This window comes from Cydia pomonella, chromosome 9 (assembly GCF_033807575.1).
Source record: "Cydia pomonella isolate Wapato2018A chromosome 9, ilCydPomo1, whole genome shotgun sequence".
Classification (NCBI taxonomy): Eukaryota; Metazoa; Arthropoda; class Insecta; order Lepidoptera; family Tortricidae; genus Cydia; species Cydia pomonella.
Window position 1 is genome coordinate 10,675,086 of NC_084711.1, and position 17,016 is coordinate 10,692,101.

The 17,016-nt window shown below is 36.9% G+C and overlaps 3 protein-coding genes and 1 long non-coding RNA gene across 7 annotated transcripts in view; 1 reads left to right on the plus strand and 3 right to left on the minus strand.

Moving 5' to 3' along the window:
• Positions 1-5,490: 5,490 nt before the first annotated feature.
• Positions 5,491-6,567, minus strand: LOC133521335 (uncharacterized). Its single transcript, XR_009799889.1, has 2 exons — positions 6,130-6,567; positions 5,491-5,878 (listed from the first exon to the last, which is right to left on the minus strand). It is a non-coding gene; the product is annotated as an uncharacterized LOC133521335 (long non-coding RNA).
• A 510-nt stretch (positions 6,568-7,077) lies between these two features.
• On the plus strand, positions 7,078-8,907 carry LOC133521334 (tRNA methyltransferase 10 homolog A). The gene is made up of 4 exons (XM_061856241.1): positions 7,078-7,723; positions 7,924-8,070; positions 8,490-8,595; positions 8,677-8,907. The coding sequence occupies exons 1-4, from the start codon at positions 7,217-7,219 to the stop codon at positions 8,805-8,807; spliced, it is 891 nt and encodes a 296-aa protein (XP_061712225.1). The 5' UTR covers positions 7,078-7,216; the 3' UTR covers positions 8,808-8,907.
• Positions 8,908-8,909: 2 nt separating this feature from the next.
• LOC133521333 (probable serine hydrolase) lies at positions 8,910-11,093 on the minus strand. The gene is made up of 3 exons (XM_061856240.1): positions 10,667-11,093; positions 10,033-10,249; positions 8,910-9,774 (listed from the first exon to the last, which is right to left on the minus strand). The coding sequence occupies exons 1-3, from the start codon at positions 10,772-10,774 to the stop codon at positions 9,092-9,094; spliced, it is 1,008 nt and encodes a 335-aa protein (XP_061712224.1). The 5' UTR covers positions 10,775-11,093; the 3' UTR covers positions 8,910-9,091.
• Positions 11,094-12,808: 1,715 nt separating this feature from the next.
• The window catches only part of LOC133521338 (probable chitinase 10), a 58,682-nt gene continuing 54,474 nt past the window's right edge, over positions 12,809-17,016 (minus strand). For 3 of the 4 annotated variants that reach the window (XM_061856244.1, XM_061856245.1, XM_061856243.1), the window contains 3 exons: positions 16,682-16,954; positions 16,223-16,405; positions 12,810-15,786 (listed from right to left, as the gene is read on the minus strand). In XM_061856244.1, the coding sequence (XP_061712228.1) occupies positions 15,514-15,786; positions 16,223-16,405; positions 16,682-16,954 (729 nt within the window). In that variant the 3' untranslated portion in view covers positions 12,810-15,513. Of the gene's footprint in view, positions 15,787-16,222; positions 16,406-16,681; positions 16,955-17,016 lie in introns of all 4 variants that reach the window. The other variant, XM_061856246.1, reaches the window with a different exon arrangement.

The following is a 17,016-nucleotide window of genomic DNA, read 5'->3' on the forward strand; positions in this document are numbered from 1 at the left end:
TGTTTAACTTGTTTGATTTTTATCGAATTCTACACTAGATGGCGCTGTTAAGTATAGTAAAACTTCTGAATCGCGCTGTTTTCTTGGGATGTTGGCCTCAGATTAAAGTAATATTTAATTTAGTTTACGAATCGCAAGCGAGTTGACGCTGACTTGAGTAGTAAAAATCCTAAGTCGCGTAGTTAAGATTTATAGCAAGTAATGGCGGTGTTAGTACCTACTTAGATACCGCTTGCTCAAGACAAAATACTAAAACGGCTAGAGTCTGTGCTGAAAGAGAAGAGTCGTAGAATGTATTGGATGCCATAAAAGAGTATAATAAGTATCTCTAGATTCAGACCAAGCTAAGTTGGCGGCGATTTTGATAGCACCACAGACTCACCATTAGCTTTACGCTTACCTGTCGTCCTAGTCCTGTGGATAGCATAGATTGTGCAAGTGCTATTTTTAAACCTCATACTTCTACATGAACCTAGTATTTAGTATGGATTGGGCATGAGTGGTGGGGGAGAACTGACAGAACGAGACAGTCTTATGAATCTTTCAGTAGGAGTACCAGAGAAAGCGTTATTATTGTTTGTCCTTGGTCACAGATTATTTATTTTATTCCCTACCGTAAATTTTACGATCCCACCAACTATGTACTTTTTTAAAATTGTTAGGTTTACTTACTTTTAACCGTAGCTGGGCACCGTTAATTAAATATATCGTTAATCGCTAATCTGTTAATAAAAAAGTTTACCTCGTTAAACGCTTAAGCGTTACATTTCGGAAGATTTAATCCAAGTTAACGTTAATCCGTTAACACGTAACTAAAATGGCATTTTGCTGCATTATTGCGATACTTGTGATTATGGTCTACTTATAAAAAGTGATAGTTTGGGTACTGGAAGTTAACAGGTTAAAAATAAAAAAAACCGGCCAAGAGCTTGTCGCGCCACGCTCAGTGTAGGGTTCCGTATTTACCTGTCTATCACAATAGGTTGCCTTAATAGTCCCCATCAGACGGGGGAGATTATTGAAAGACCTATTCACACCATGGGGTTGAAGCGAAAATAATGATTCATCTTTACGTGTAGGGGAAGTACCAAAAAAATATGTGTTTTTCTATTTTTTATTTTACCACTTCCCCGCGTGATATATAATTTATATAATAATGCTAAAATTGCAGCTTCTAGCACTAACGATCATGCAGCAAGGTGCGGACGGGCAGGCAGATAGACAGATGGACATGGCAAATCTATACGGGTTCATAGTTAACTACGGAACCCTAAAAAGACGTGAAAAATTGGGATGTGTTATTGAATCATCTAAGGGCCACCTCTCTACTGCTCGTATATTTAAGAGTTATAGAGAGACAGATAACGATAGTTCGATTTTTGCGGTGGGCTCAGATGATTTTAGTCTCTTAAATACACGTATTTTCGTCCATACTCCATAGTTAAAGGTATGCGAATATGGTATTAATTTGCACAGTATACTCTCATTCTTGCACTCTTCCTGTATAAATAGTAGAGGTGCAACGAATATTCAGCCACTATTCGGTATCCGGCCTATTCGGCCACAATTTCACTATTCGGCCGAGTACCGCATAGTGGTATAGTATTCGGTCGGATACCTAATAGTACGTTAACACGTTGGTAACGGTAAACGAGGGGTAAAAAAAGTAACATACTATAAGTAATATTAAAACCAGTATAATCTTTCAGATTACCTAGATAGGACAAGAACATGAGAAAAAGAATACAAAATTAAAAATTACACATACGACGAAAAGTCGAAAACTAACGCACCGTAATGTACGTAATTCAATACTCACTGCGTGCAGAATAAACGCAACATAGATCTACTTCATTTTAGGTAAAACTTGTAGCCGAATATTCGGTTATTCGGCCGATGGCTCCGCCGGATATTCGGTATGCGGCCAATCCACTATTCGTTGCATCTCTAATAAATATACACACTGCATAGGTGCAAACTATCACGGAAAGTACGTAGAGTTAAACCAAGATAAGTTGGCAGAGATTTTGATAGCCCAGGCTATGCAAGTGTTAAGTAAATGTCGTTATTACATTGGTGGTTGACGTTTAAAATAACAATTGCGCTGTCTGGGCTATCAAAATCACTATATTATAATTTGTATTAAAAAAAACACTAAGCGGCTCTTAGTAATAAAACAACCTAATGATCATCTGAATCAAATTTATTCGCAGTTTCCTCACTCACATGCACTGGCAAGTATCTACCTTTATAGTTTCGTTTCACTCACGATACAATATACGCTACGTGCCGCACTTTTGGAACGGTCGCGCTGTGTGATTAACGGCATTACGAAAATGTAACGGAAGTTAACGAGCCGTAAACACTTTTTGAAGTTAACTATTTGTTAATCCGTTAATCGAAATGATAACTTCGTTTATTAACAATAGGGTTGTTTCCATCTACTAAGATTTGTAGATGGAAACAACCCTAGGGCAGAATAGTATCCCAATAAATTCTTATGGATTATAAGAACATGTTGAACTACCTTTAGTGGACCTCTAATGAGCATATTTTTGTTAATATTGAATTTAAAATATCTTTTAACACACGTCACGTGACCCAAGCCGAAACGACATTGAAGATTCTGATGACGTCACAACTCACGGTTTGACACTGGGCTATAAATAAACCCGAAAATCGAAGTTCGTCATTGCGGGCATTTTGCTCTGTCATTCTAATTACGTCTTGGTAAGAGTAAAAGAGAAGGATCCCCACAATATGCGATTTTCTGTTTTTGCGGTAGGCCCCACGTTTTTATTATCTTTATTTATTTATTGAGTTTTTTTAAATAAATAGGCCCCCCGTTGTCTGTTCTCAGTACAAAATTTAATACTCAAGCCGTAGCCATTTTGGTGGTGGGCAATTGAAGCTTCGATATCTGCACTAAAAATTAACATCATAGAAATGCCAATGGATAATGAATACTTTATGATATATAATAACCAAAGAATATAATACTCACTAGGAGAAGAACGCTAACTCCATACAAAAAAATGCCTCTTTCAAAAGTTCGTTTATACTAGTGGCGCTCTCTTTGTATCTCAGTACTAAAATTGACAACCGGTTTAGCCTGGCGGGTTTTGGTAGGTAGTGATCCAGTTCTAGCTAGTGGTTCTGGGTTCGAATCCCGGCGACGGAATTTCTTTTTGTATTTTTTCATTTTTTGTTTTTGTTGGGGTGAGGTTTTTAAATTAGTATTTATCAAATAAAAAAATATTTTGTTACATATTAATCAAAATCACAGGCATCTTTTGTCCTAAGAGATAATGATATCTATATTTTAAAGTTTTTTCAATATAAAAGGTAACAATACAGTTTATTATCAAGTTATAAATATTTTTATTCCTATATATTAGGATGAAAAGAGCTTAATTCGTTCGAAAAACATACAATAGGCAGGAAAAAAGTCATTTTCTATACAAATTTATGTATCGGACAGTGCTTGTTGAACTAACTGTGACACTTCCATATAATATCTACATACCTATATGAATTTTATTCAATGAGACCACAGGTCGGTAATTTCGGTTCATTATTGATGTGGGTACCAAATAGTTACCCTATCCTGTGCGTGTGATTATCTTTTGATTTTTTTAAGGCGTTATTTATGTTTAGGTCGCCTATTTTTAGCGCAAGTTTTAATTCCCAGATCACTTTCATAACAATAAATAGAAGTCATTAAAATCTTCATGATAAAAACAATTTTATATTTTATATAACAATACCATCTCGTCACAGGTCGGCGCTCAGCAAGGTGATCCATTGGGCCCCCTTGTGTTTTGCCTAGCTATACAAAGCCTGATCACAACATTAGAATCACCTCTGAATGTCTGGTATTTAGACGATGGCACTATAGGAGGTGATTCTGATGTTGTTCTCAACGACGTCGGCAGACTTCTGCCAGCCCTGCAATCTATTGGCCTGGAAATAAACCCAGCGAAGTGCGAGTTGTTTGCCTGCAGTACCGCTGCGATGAACTCCGTCTCCAATTTCGAACCTTTACTTCCAGGCATTAAGGTCCTAGATAAATCATCCTTTTGCCTCCTTGGTGCACCGATTTTTCCAGAAGGGGTGAGATCGGTGCCCCAGGAAAAGACTTCGGCATTAAGATCCTCTTACGAGCGCCTAAAGCACCTTTCAGCGCACGTATCTCTAATATTGTTACGCAATTGCTTCACTATGCCGCGAGTAACTTACACTCTACGGACGGCGCCAACGTGGATGTTTAAGCAGGATGTTCAAGAGTATGATTCCACACTCAAAGAAGGTCTTGAAAACATCCTAAACGTCCAATTGCATGAAGCACAATGGAGCCAGGCAACGCTTCCTATCCGCTATGGGGGTTTAGGAATCCGTAGCATGAACGATGTTGGAGTTGTAGCATTCCTTGCTTCCTCTCATGCGTCGACAGGACTTGTCACTAAAATATTATCTTTTAATGGTGGCAAAATCTGTCTTCCATTCGTAGAGGAGGCCTTAGCTGAGTGGACGACCCGCTGTTCTGGAGCCGTACGCCCGGACAACCCCGATCTGCAAAGACCTTGGGACAACACCTTGTGTGAGCGCACTTATTTCAGCCTATTGAACAGCGCTCCACAAGTAGAAGATGTGGCCAGACTAAAAGCCGTTAGGCAACCCGAGTCGGGGGCCTGGCTGCACGCACTGCCTTCTCCGCAATTGGGTACCTTTTTAGACGATGACACATTAAGAGTCGGAGTGGCCTTAAGACTAGGATGCAAGGTATGCGAAACCCATCGCTGCATCTGCGGGACGATGGTCGAGGCTAATGGGCACCACGGCTTAAGCTGCTTGCGATGTGCGGGGCGAATACCAAGACATAACGCCATCAACGAGCTGATCCGTCGTGCCATGGTCTCGGCCAATATACCATGTATCCTGGAGCCGCAGGGCTTAAGCCGCACAGACGGTAAGCGACCGGACGGCCTTACGCTGGTACCTTGGGCAAAAGGCCGCAGCCTGATTTGGGACGCCACTTGCGTTAGCACCTTTGCCCCCTCCCACATCACCCATACTAGCAAATTAGCAGGCGCGGCCGCCGAGAGTGCTGCGAAATTAAAATATAATAAATACGCAAACTTGGTACCAGCGTACGACTTTGTTCCGGTCGCAATAGAAACTGCGGGGCCTTGGTGTGTGGAGGCCAAAAAACTTATTAGTACTTTGGGGCGACGTTTGAGAGATAGGGGCAGCGACCCCCGTGCCGGCTCTTTCCTGGTTCAGCAAATATCGCTAGCTGTGCAACGCGGCAATGCCGCTAGCATTTTTGGCACATTTGGAATTGGATCAGGTGACAGTCGGAACGGGACATAGGGCTTATTTCTAGTTATAATTTTTTATCAGAATGTCTTTTTATAATATAATATAATAATATAATTATATCATAGTATTATATTTTATACTTTATATAGGTTGAAATAAAACTGTAAATAAGTTGCTCCTTATTAAAATTTCGTTATTTTATATATAATTATACATATACTATTTATTGCACTTAATATAGCTTTTTATATATCTAAAACATGATCTTTGGTAAATCTGATTTTACTCCACAATTGCAATTAGTGTAACTTGTAATCATATCACATATATCAGCCCAAAAAACTAAAAATACATGAATATATGACAGACAAAGTCGTTATTACATCTATCCGATTGTCGGACACTTTCTGCTCCACAGCTCAGTGCAGCGGTCTTGTTGATGGTCACCGGGAAACTACAACTAGTCACAATTATGTGGCGGATCCGTGCCTTTTGATTGTGAGCCTTTCCAAGGAAATGATATGACGCCCAAGGATTTTTTGCTCACGTTCACCCTCTAAAACAAAACAGTCACATTTTAAACAATACTATAACCTATGTCCCTAATTACTAACCTTGCTAATAGCTACCAGAGTTCTAAATTGCTAGCTAAAACTATGTTAGAATTTACATCTATGATGAATTTAGATTGTAATTTTGGACGCGATAGGGCGGCCGTGCGACTTAAGAGGGTGGTAAGATTAAATTTATGTAATTGAATTTGGCAATAGTACACTTATTTTATTTATAGATTAAAATATTTCTTACCTTGAAATAATTGTTGTTTCTTAGTTTAGTACAATGGATTAAACTTTAACCGAGTCTGAGCGGAGATACTGTGCGGTGGATTTTTAATTTTAAAAATTAATCAATAAATCTATTTCAAGAACATAAATCGTTATTTAATCATTTTATATGAAAACTGATAGTTTTGAAAATCAAAATATATTGCGTCAATGACTTTGACAGCATTGACATTGCAGACTTTTGTCTATGTTCTAACCGGCCAGACCCAAGTGCAAGGCTTTATGGAGGGTATATATGCCTCTGACCTCCATAGATTTTATGAACATAGACAAAGACAAACTGAAATAGGTAATAATTTATATAAAATAATAATAATTTACATATGGTAGTGTGACATAAATCAAAATATTTGATAAAAATGATTTTATTTGTTCCCAAAGTTGAATAGACAAAGTCAGATAGGAGCAATGTTGCTGTAACAAAATATTTTTATATTCATAACTGGTATCTATTTCCAGAAGGTCAGACCACACATGCGCAATTATGAAGCGCCACGTCTTTCTAAGGAAGTCGACAGGCCTTGATAATAACTCAATTATTACAGAAAACATATTTTATTAGTTGTTTAAAAACCCACACGCACGCATACACAGCTTGCCCACCACCTAAATGGCTATGGCTTGAGTATCAAATTTTGTACTGAGAATAGACAACGGGGGCCTTGGTGTTACGTGTGTGTGTACCTATATACTTACTCTACTTTACTCTTTGGTATGTACATAGTTGTGTCAAATCGTAAACTGTGACATCCTACAATTTTCAAATAGCGTTTTCAGCGCGAAAGCAGGGGGCGGTGGCCACCACACTTTGGAACTTTTGAATCTAGCAATTTCGAGTACAAGTATCCGAACGTCGACGCGCGACGAGTTACAAAACGTCAAAAGTGTCAAAATAGTCGCAACTGTCAAAACAAAGTGGTTACTCGAGATAACCTAAGCATATGGTTAATCGATTCATACCTTATTTTTCTGAATTGTATAGCAACAATAATATGATTTAAACCGTGTAAAATTTGGTCTGCCTTAATAATTCATCCTTACGACTTAAAATGGATGAGATCGATAATATTGCAAGTAAAGACAAAATTGAACCGGTTAGTTTTCATCAATGCACACTTTTTGATATTAAGGTGGATCCTGGCTTGAAAGATGATGATGGAAATGAATTTCCGAGGCCATTTACGAAAAACCAGATGCGCAAATGGCTGAAGAAAGTAAAATGGGAGAATCACAAACAGGAAAAACGAGCTAGAGAGAAGGCCCGTGCCAAGCAGAGGAGACAGGAGGCGCGTGCAGCAAACATCGACCTCGGGCCCAGCAGAAAGTCATTGAAGAAAATGAAGTTCGAAAAATCCAAAAAGTCCACTGGAATAATAATTGACCTCAGTTTCGATGATCTAATGATAGAGAAGGATAGGTTCAAAGTTATAAAACAAATTTTAAGGTGCTATTCTGTTAATCGAAGATCTGCTTCACCGTTGCAGTTTCATATCACTGGTTTTAGTGAACGAGCAAAATCTGACATGTCACGGCATAATGGATATGAGAATTGGGATGTAAGTTGTGTAGCTTTCTGTTTTTATGTACAGATAATATGTTTGTAAATATTTTTTCCGAATATCAATTGTTATCTTCAATTTAGCCCTACTTCCCAGTTTTATCTTGAACAGTTTTTAATTTGGAATTTAAAGTACAATGAGAATAGGAATAATATTTAGATAAAAAAGATTTGGATGAAGAAACTTTTTGTTCACAGATCCAGTTTCACAGTGAAAGTTATTTGGATCTATTTCCTAAAGAAAATTTAGTTTACCTTACAAGTGAATCAGAAAATATAATAGAAAAATTTGAAGAAAATACCTTCTACATTATCGGAGGACTTGTGGACCATAATCAACATAAGGTACTGACAAAATTGGGTTAAGACACATCCCCGACTATACCAAAGCACAGAGCAAGTAATAGTACTACCGTACAGAAAAGAAACTTCTTACAAAACCAAAGTTTGACAGTGATTCAGGGACGAATAATACTGTCCTTTTCTAATGTATGGAACTATCCCTATCGGGTATTTAGGGTTGTCAAAATTCAAGTCATTATCTTACCTGTGGATATGCATGCAAAGGGACATCATCAAGTTGTGCCAACCCTAATAATTGCTCGGAGCAATGCTGAGCTGAATGGACCCGAGAATGCCCGAATGCTGCAGTTTTTCCCCCTTGATGAAAGTACTGACTTTTGACAGTACAGAGAGTAATAAATTTTTCACACAACAACAAGTCTTTATAAATTAAATAGTCTACTTTACCTTTTTTATTACAGGGCTTGTGTCATAAAATAGCTCAGGATCAAGGCATTAAACATGGACAGTTACCCTTAGACAAATATGTCAATATGAAGACTCGGAAGGTTTTGACTATTGATCATGGTATGAAATCAAACATACATATAAACAGCAATTAATCCTCTACTTAGAATTGTAAAATGCATAAATTATCTTTTGTTGCAGTGTTTGAAATCATTGTAAAGATTAGTGAGGGAGTGCCATGGCAAGAAACATTGCTCAAAGTCCTGCCACTTCGGAAAGGTGCTCATATTTGTGACAATTCAGTCTCAAATACTGATGATTCAGATGGATGAAGTAATCATTCACATTTTATTAATATTTTTATTGTTACTAGTTCATTATATTAATGTGTAAGGATAATACTGAGAAATAAATTATTATATTAACAGTTAACATTGACATACTTAATAAAAATATTTTATTTATTTATCATATCACCACATTTATAAAATTAAAGCTTTGAATTAAGGTAACAAGCACATTTACAAGTAGTTTTATGGAAAACATTGAGGTCAGTGTTGAAACTAGGAAGTATCCATAGCACAGAGTATTTGCTGTATTAGAATACTATAATTTACTATTTGAGATTATGTTTTTGTAAAAATTGTTGAATGAGTGGAGCTATAATTTCAGGATTATTCAGATGAACATGATGTGTACCAGGCACAAAGTGACATTCAAAGTTGTTATTGTTTTTCTCGAGTAACTCCCTCATCTCAACAGAAAACGCGTCAGTCGCATAGGGTGAGTCAATTGCTTTGACATATAATGTAGGACATATTAATCTTTTGGCAACACCTTCTACAAATTTCTTATCTTCCGGAGTAAACAAAATGTGTTTCAATCTAGCATCTCTAGAGAAATAATATTTATTTGGGTCTGCGCTTGAAGGTTTTAGACCTCTTGTCATTAAGTATTTTACACTTTCCAAGGCGACGGATTTTTTCGTACCCATATGCCAAATCTTTTTTATTTCTTCTGGTGTATAGCTAGGTGGCTCCGTCCCCAATCGTTGTTGGTCTGCTTCAACTTTCTTTATGTAGATGGGGTATCTCTCTATGACTGCGTCTAAGTCATAGTCGTCCGCGATCAAGCTGTCAATCGCAACATAAAAGTCGACATCATTAGGAAATATGCTAGCAAATCTCATACTAGCAATAGAGCCCATAGAGTGGGCCAGCAGTGAAACCTTGTCCCATTTGAAATGATTCTTCAACACGTATATCAGCCTTGGTAGTTCCCAAGGGTAGTAGTGAACACCTGAAAAAAATGTGGTTATTAATGCTATAGATACGAGTAGGGTCTTAAATTCAAAATAATGTAAGGAAGGTAACCAAGGAATAGGTCATGTCCAAGATCTGTTAGAAAGAAAATCGTAAAAATCTTAACTAATTTGACATGGTGACTAAGGTGACATGGTTGCATCGTAGCACAATATTTCATGATTTTGTTGAATGTGCATGGCTGGCTGGGCATAAAACAGCTCATGTGAAATTAAGAATATGAATAGGAACTAACCGGGAGGAATGTGATAAGATAGTCCGTGTCCCGGGAAGTCAATCGCCAGGATCGGACGTTCCGAGTTCAACATGGGAATCAGCGGGTCCCACGTGCCCGCGTTGTCCTGCCAGCCGTGCAATGCGAGTATAGGTCGGCTGTTGTTATCTTTACCCTTCCATAGTTTTGCAGCTAAATGCCCAGCACTTAGTGGGATTTTTATCTCTTCAAATGGGGCCTGAAACATGCGCATAATTATAAATCGAAATATTGAAGAGAACGTATAAGTAGGTAAGTCTACCACTAGACACAAGACGGTTTGGGTTGTGTGGTAATTCCGTAAGTACAAGATATGTTGGTTACGAGTTTTAGACATAATACCTACAATATATTATCACATCTTAGCAAAAAAATGCCTTAATAAGCGGTAGACTTATATATTCCAAAATTATTTTAAAATAAATGAAGCGCCTGTTGTAAATACAAGAGCAAAATTTAAGCCACTGTTGATGTTATCGATCATTCGTCGACATGCGCTTTTCTCTGACACTTCTAACTTCTGCCAAATACATACATTCTTACTCATTTTCTTAGGTCTTACTATCAAGCGGTGCAATTAACAATATAATAAAATAAGAATGTAAACATAACATACCTCTTTGGTGCTAAGTTTCCTACGATAAATGCTACCTAATGGCTTTATGGGCTTTATTTTCTGAACACTAGGGTTTAAAATTACGTTTAAAAGCAGCCGTTTAGCCATAGTGACCTAATGCGATACCCGTGTATAATCTGTTGGTTAAATTAAATGCTTCATATACAAATATATTTTAACCCGAATTCATTCCCGTTAGCTACTAATAATAACTATTTAGGTTATGTTTTCACACGACACGACCGAAAGTTAAAATCTAAATGATGATTTTCAAGTTAAAACACTCGCGTTACTTGTTTAACTATGACATTGCACAATACCACATTAATTTTACGGGAAAATTAACTTTTGACTGAATGAGTCATGGCGCGTGCGCTGTGGACTTTGGTAGATTGCTTACTGTACTGCAGTAAAGCGTAAAGGAAGAGTAAGCCGTGAACAAACCTAGTCAAGGACAGGTATTTGCGGCAGTTGTATAAAATGCTTACGTCATTCGTCTATCCGTTATTATCTATTTATTGATATAAATGCCTACCTATACTAACTACCTAATTGTACCTATAAACGTATGGTAATAAATATCAGCAACAAAAGTTGCTAAGCGAGCGAGGTGTACAATACAACCGAGCTAAACACGACTTTGTTGTTCAATTAATAAGAGCGAGTGGTAGGTCTTATGTGTACGTCACCTCATCCGCTTAGCGACGTGTGTTCCTAACTGTATTGTATCTACATATCTAGGTCTAGTATTAAAATACAAGCAGTCAATTCAATTAAATAAAACTTCGAATTTCATCAAATCTAACGTTCTTATAGATTATGTATTATCGTTGGTTGGTAAGGTTGGTGGTGGTATCTATTTCCATAGCTCGTTGCCATTGTGATATGGTTCTATCTTGTAGTTAGTAAAGGCACCTATTAAATCTTTCACATATCCTTCTAAGTTCCAGTAGCTTTAGTTTTGTTTTTCAATTTGGAACCTTGTCTTATTTCATAAAATGACTATTTTTTAGGGTTCCGTAGTCAACTAGGAACCCTTATAGTTTCGCCATGTCCGTCTGGCTGTCTGGCTTTGCTTCGTGGTCGTTAGTGCTAGAAATATGAAATTTGGCATGGACATACAAATCAATAAAGCCGACAAAGTCGTACAATAAAATCTAAAAAAATATTTTTTTAGGGTGCCTCCCCTACACGTAAGCTGGGGGTGAATTTTTTTTTGCTTCCACCCTACAGTGTGTGATATAGTTGGAAAGATCTTACAGTGTGTGATATAGTTAGAAACGAATAACGGGGTTTTCAACAAACATTTTTTTGATAAATATATTCGGAGATAATCGGTCCGAAAGAAAAAAAAATTGTCCCCCCCTCTAACTTTTGAACCGTAGGTCCAATGAAAACTATAGCGGACATGGGCAGTTTAGTCGTTTTTGAGTTATCTCAAAAAGATTCCCCTTCATAGTAAAAATACGTACATCCACAGTTAAATGTTATTAAGTACGACATTAAATGGGTTGTTAAAGTTATTTGGCATTATTCATGTAAAAAATTGCTTATTTTATTCATTCTATTTTTATTTAATATTTAATTTATCTAAAACAGTTTCATTGGCTGTATGAGTAAATCCGTTGACTATTGGCAGTTTCAGAACGAAAGAGTAAAAATTAAAAAGTAAGAGGCAATCCCGCTAATTTTATATTCATATTCGTTTATTGCACTTATGTACGATGCATTATGTCTAGGACTTATTGTTATACTTTACTTTTTCATGCTTTAATGAACCAAATCATTTTAAAATTACTGCAGTTTGCTAAAATATGTGTTTTATTCATCTATATAGCAATCTAAATGTTTTTCGCTATGGGATATTTTTCTTTAAGCTGTATATTTTACTGAGGTGTGCCAATATAATATTGTATCTATCTATGTGATTATGCAAATTTGCCTATTTTTTAACTCGGGTGAAAGGTACCGTTTCATCCCTTGGTTAACAATCTACTATACTTTAAGCTCCAGTTTAGCTTATTGTGACGGAAGAGTAACTACGGAACCCTACTATGAGCATGGCCTGACATGCTCTTGATGTTTTTTTTTCACTCAGGAGGCTATAATAATATATAGAGCAACCGTATAAAGGTATAAAAATAATCGTGGGGGACACTTCAATCTTAAATAATAAATGTAAGTACGTTAACTTTTATGTAGGTATAGGTAGGTAGGTATTATTATGTATCAGGAATAAAAGTAAAAGCAATGTTTTATTTAGAAACTTTCTATATTCTACAAAAAATATCACATTAATATTTCTGTACATACTTATTATGCTATCAGTACATTCTAGTATTTTTCAATCTCATTTAGAAATAGTTGGCACAAAATTCACCAATATGTTTATGTCCATACAATGGACAATAATTTTTACAGTACATATGGTACTACTTTTCCGCACTAGTGCGTAAATTAGTACATTATGTAACTATGTCGAAAATTTAAAGGGTCATATGTACTGTAAAACGTTGTACGATACATGTGCAAATAGGTAATTCGCAACTCGTGTTGATTTAAAACACTCCCTTCGGTCGTGTTTTAATTTATAGTCACTCGTTACGAATTTCCTATTTTTCGCACTTGTATCGTAAATAACTATTACCTGCTTATATCATAATAATATAAGATTCATCGTTAACAGAAGAAAACAATTTACGGCATTTTAGATCTGATATACGTTTATAAATTAATTTAAAAATACAGAATGTTAAGGACGTAGCTGGGTATAATTAATCAAATAATTGACTTCGTTAATCGCTAATCCGTTAATAAAAAAAGTTAAGTTCGATAACCGCTAAACCGTTACATTTCGGAAGACAACGCAAGTTAACGTTAATCGTTAATCCGTTAACACGCAACAAAAATTAAGCAACAGAAATTGCGCGGATGGACAGACAGACAAACGGACATGGTGAAACTATAAGGTTTTCTAGTTAACTACGGAATCCTAAAAAGACGTGAACAATTAGGATGTGTAATTTAATCATCTAAAGGCCACCGTGAAAATAGAAAAGGTATTTACCTCTCTATTGCTCGTATATGCAAGAGTGATCTATCACCTCTCTACTCTAGAGGCAAATAACGAAATTTATATTTTCGCCGTAGGTAAAGATTAATACAAAATAAACATACCTAGTCCCTCAAATACGGCCACGTATAAATTGGAATGCGAATATGGTTTTAATTTGGACCGTTTACTCTCACACTTTTGCACTCTTTCTGTTTTTATGTTATATATAAACGATATCACAGACTAAAAAAAAAAAAACTTTCGAACGTTCTTTGAAACGTTCGAAATTTTCGAACGTATTACTTTATGCTGATGATACTAAAATATTTAGAGTAATGAAAAGTCCTTCGGACCGTGACCTATTACAACAGGATTTACTAAATCTTAAAAGATACTGCTTCGATAATAATCTTTTCCTAAATAATGATAAATGTACTGTTATAACATGCTCAAGAAAAAAGAAAAATATAGATTATTGTTATACACTTTGCGATGAAATTTTAAACAGAGTTACTGAAATTAGGGATCTTGGTGTAACAATGGATGCAAAATTGTCATTCATTCCTCATATAGAAAATATACTAAAAAAGTCTTTTAAACATTTAGGTTTTATTTTACGTGTCGGAAAACCCTTAAAAAATTCATTAACTTATAAAATACTTTACAACAGCTAAGGTAGAAGTACTAGTGCTCGACGCTGCACTAGTCATCGACATGGACACTTTATTTCATGGAAATATAGGTTAAATTTGAACAACGAAGATTTTTCTGTATTCGAACTTAATCCTTGTCACTTTGACATAAAGTGCTCATGTCGAGTACTAGTGCAGCGTCGAGCACTAGTACTTCTACCTTATGTCCGTAGCCGTCTTGATTTTGCTTGTACCGTTTGGAAGCCTTTTCATTCTATACATATCGATAGAATTGAAAAGCTCCAAAAGAAGTTTATAAAGTCGCTTGATTTTAGAACTGGAAATAATTATGTTAATTATGCCGATTCCTTACGACGCCACAAAATGCAGCCACTCAGTAATCGGCGTGACTTCGCAGATTCTGTTTTATTATACAAAATACTTAATTCAAATTAGAAATCCCTTCCTTACTTGAAATGGTTTATCTCATGGTCCCTCGTGCCCGTATACTCAATGGCGCAGAAAGGAATTGTTCTCTCTCCCTATTAGCAAAACATGTTGTGCTCGTAATATGTTTATTAGACGTGCTTGCAGACTTTTTAATGAACGTGAAGAACTAACAGATTTTGATATTTTTAATAGTAGTATAATATCCTTGAAGAAAATGTTCCAATGAGTAGCAATACAATTCGCCACTGTATCAATTCGCCTATTTAGATCTCTCTATCACTCTTCCATATTATTGCGACAGTGACAGTTGCGTTTCGATTGCTACGGAGCGTAAGCGATTTGCATGTTGGCTACGCGGCCAAGACTAGTTTTTTGCGGAGCAGTGCGGCGCGATTAACGATTAACGGACTTAGGAAAATGTAACGGAAGTTAATGAGTCCGTGAACACTTTTGAAGTTAACTTAAAAGTTAATCTGTTAATCAAAATGTTAACTTCGTTAATTACCGATTAACGGATAATCGAGTTAATGCCCAGCTATGTTTAAGGAGATCATAATTAATCATAATGTACGCTATCTACTAATGGACGAACATATGTTCTAAATGTTTTTATTGTTTTCTCGTGTCAAAGAAATCTAATTACTATGGTAAAAAATGCTTCCTGAGTTTACTCTAAAATTATCACTAATCTTCGAAATGATTATAAACTTCTATATACACAAGGAAGGTGCTAACAGCGGTTCATGAACGGCTTGCTTCATAGCTGTCAGGAGTGGCCGCGGCACGCAAGAGCACGCGCCGCGCCAGTCGTCGAGGTCCATGGCCCATAGCGCGGCGCCGCGCAGGCCCGCGCGCATGCCCAGTGACGTCATCAGGTGCACTTCCTCCGGAAGCAGGTATGACGCCCATTGCGATCCATATACGGCATACGTGCCTTTGCGAGTGCGAGTCTCATGCCAGTCTTCTGGCTTGAAGGCGCAGCGCTATCAGGAAAAATAAAGATGTTAAACGGGTGCTACAGACTCGGAGTTTCGAAGGTCAGAAATAACTTTCTAATTGTAGGTAGTTCGCATCAACATAATGCTTCCACATAATGGGTAACATGAAACAGAGATTATCAATGAGGAACCTAAATCTTCGCATGGCCGAAACTTTTTTAACGAAATACCTATACGGAATTAAAGAGATAAGTAGGACAAAGTACAATGTGCGTATTTGGCATCTTATCTGGCAACGCAACACCTGATAAGATTACTATTTCGTATTCGTACTGTGATCGTACCTATTGTCATAGAGACAAAATTTTCGGCCTATATGCTTATATGTATACTTAACCCAACAGTATAAATATCATACAGTCTTAGATATTACAAAATTTTAGTATTTTTATTTATTTATAATTGTGTAATAAAGACAAACCTCATGATAAGCTAAAAAGCCTGGAACTCCGGTGAAGGGTCCAGGTGCACCAGGGCCGAATACTGGCGCGCCCACCTCGCGATTGGTCACCGTTCTTAGCGAGTACGTCCTGGCATAAGCTGGGATTCCAAGCACTAGCTGTCTGCCTGGTACTACGCTAGACCAGTATTCTACAGTTGCGTTCTGAAACAAAAGGTGAACATCATCAGTATCTAGACAACTTGGTTGAGAACAATTTAAGGTACTTTATGCTTTAATTGTGCCTATATGTGTTAAGTATCGTGTATGGTTGCCTATGATAATTTTTTCTTCCATTTCCTTCCAGTTGTTGATACAATACTGTTTGACCACCAAGATAAAAATCGGACTATAGTATCTGCCTGGATCTTGGTAGCACACGAAATGTCCATTGCCACTTTAGATACTTGGTTAGAAATAGGTAATATCAAAGATATTTACGAAGTTATTGTCCCACTGTTCCGTTGTCTCTAAAGGCACCAAATATCCAGTCCGTCCACTGGAAGTAGTGTAGTAATCATTAGCAGCGATTGCTAGCCAGTCAACATTATCTTTGAGCACCGCGTGATCGTAAGCAGTAGAAGCAATTTCAGGTGATGCCGCGACCATTGCGGATAACTCCATGGCGTGAGACCGAAGCTTTTGCGATAGCTCTATCAGCAATGAGCTGAAGTTATCCCGCTCTGCGAGTTGTCTATATGATGAGCATGGGACCTGCGAACAATGTAAAAGTTTTGATGACCATATATGTGTACACGAAATAGATACTAGTACGT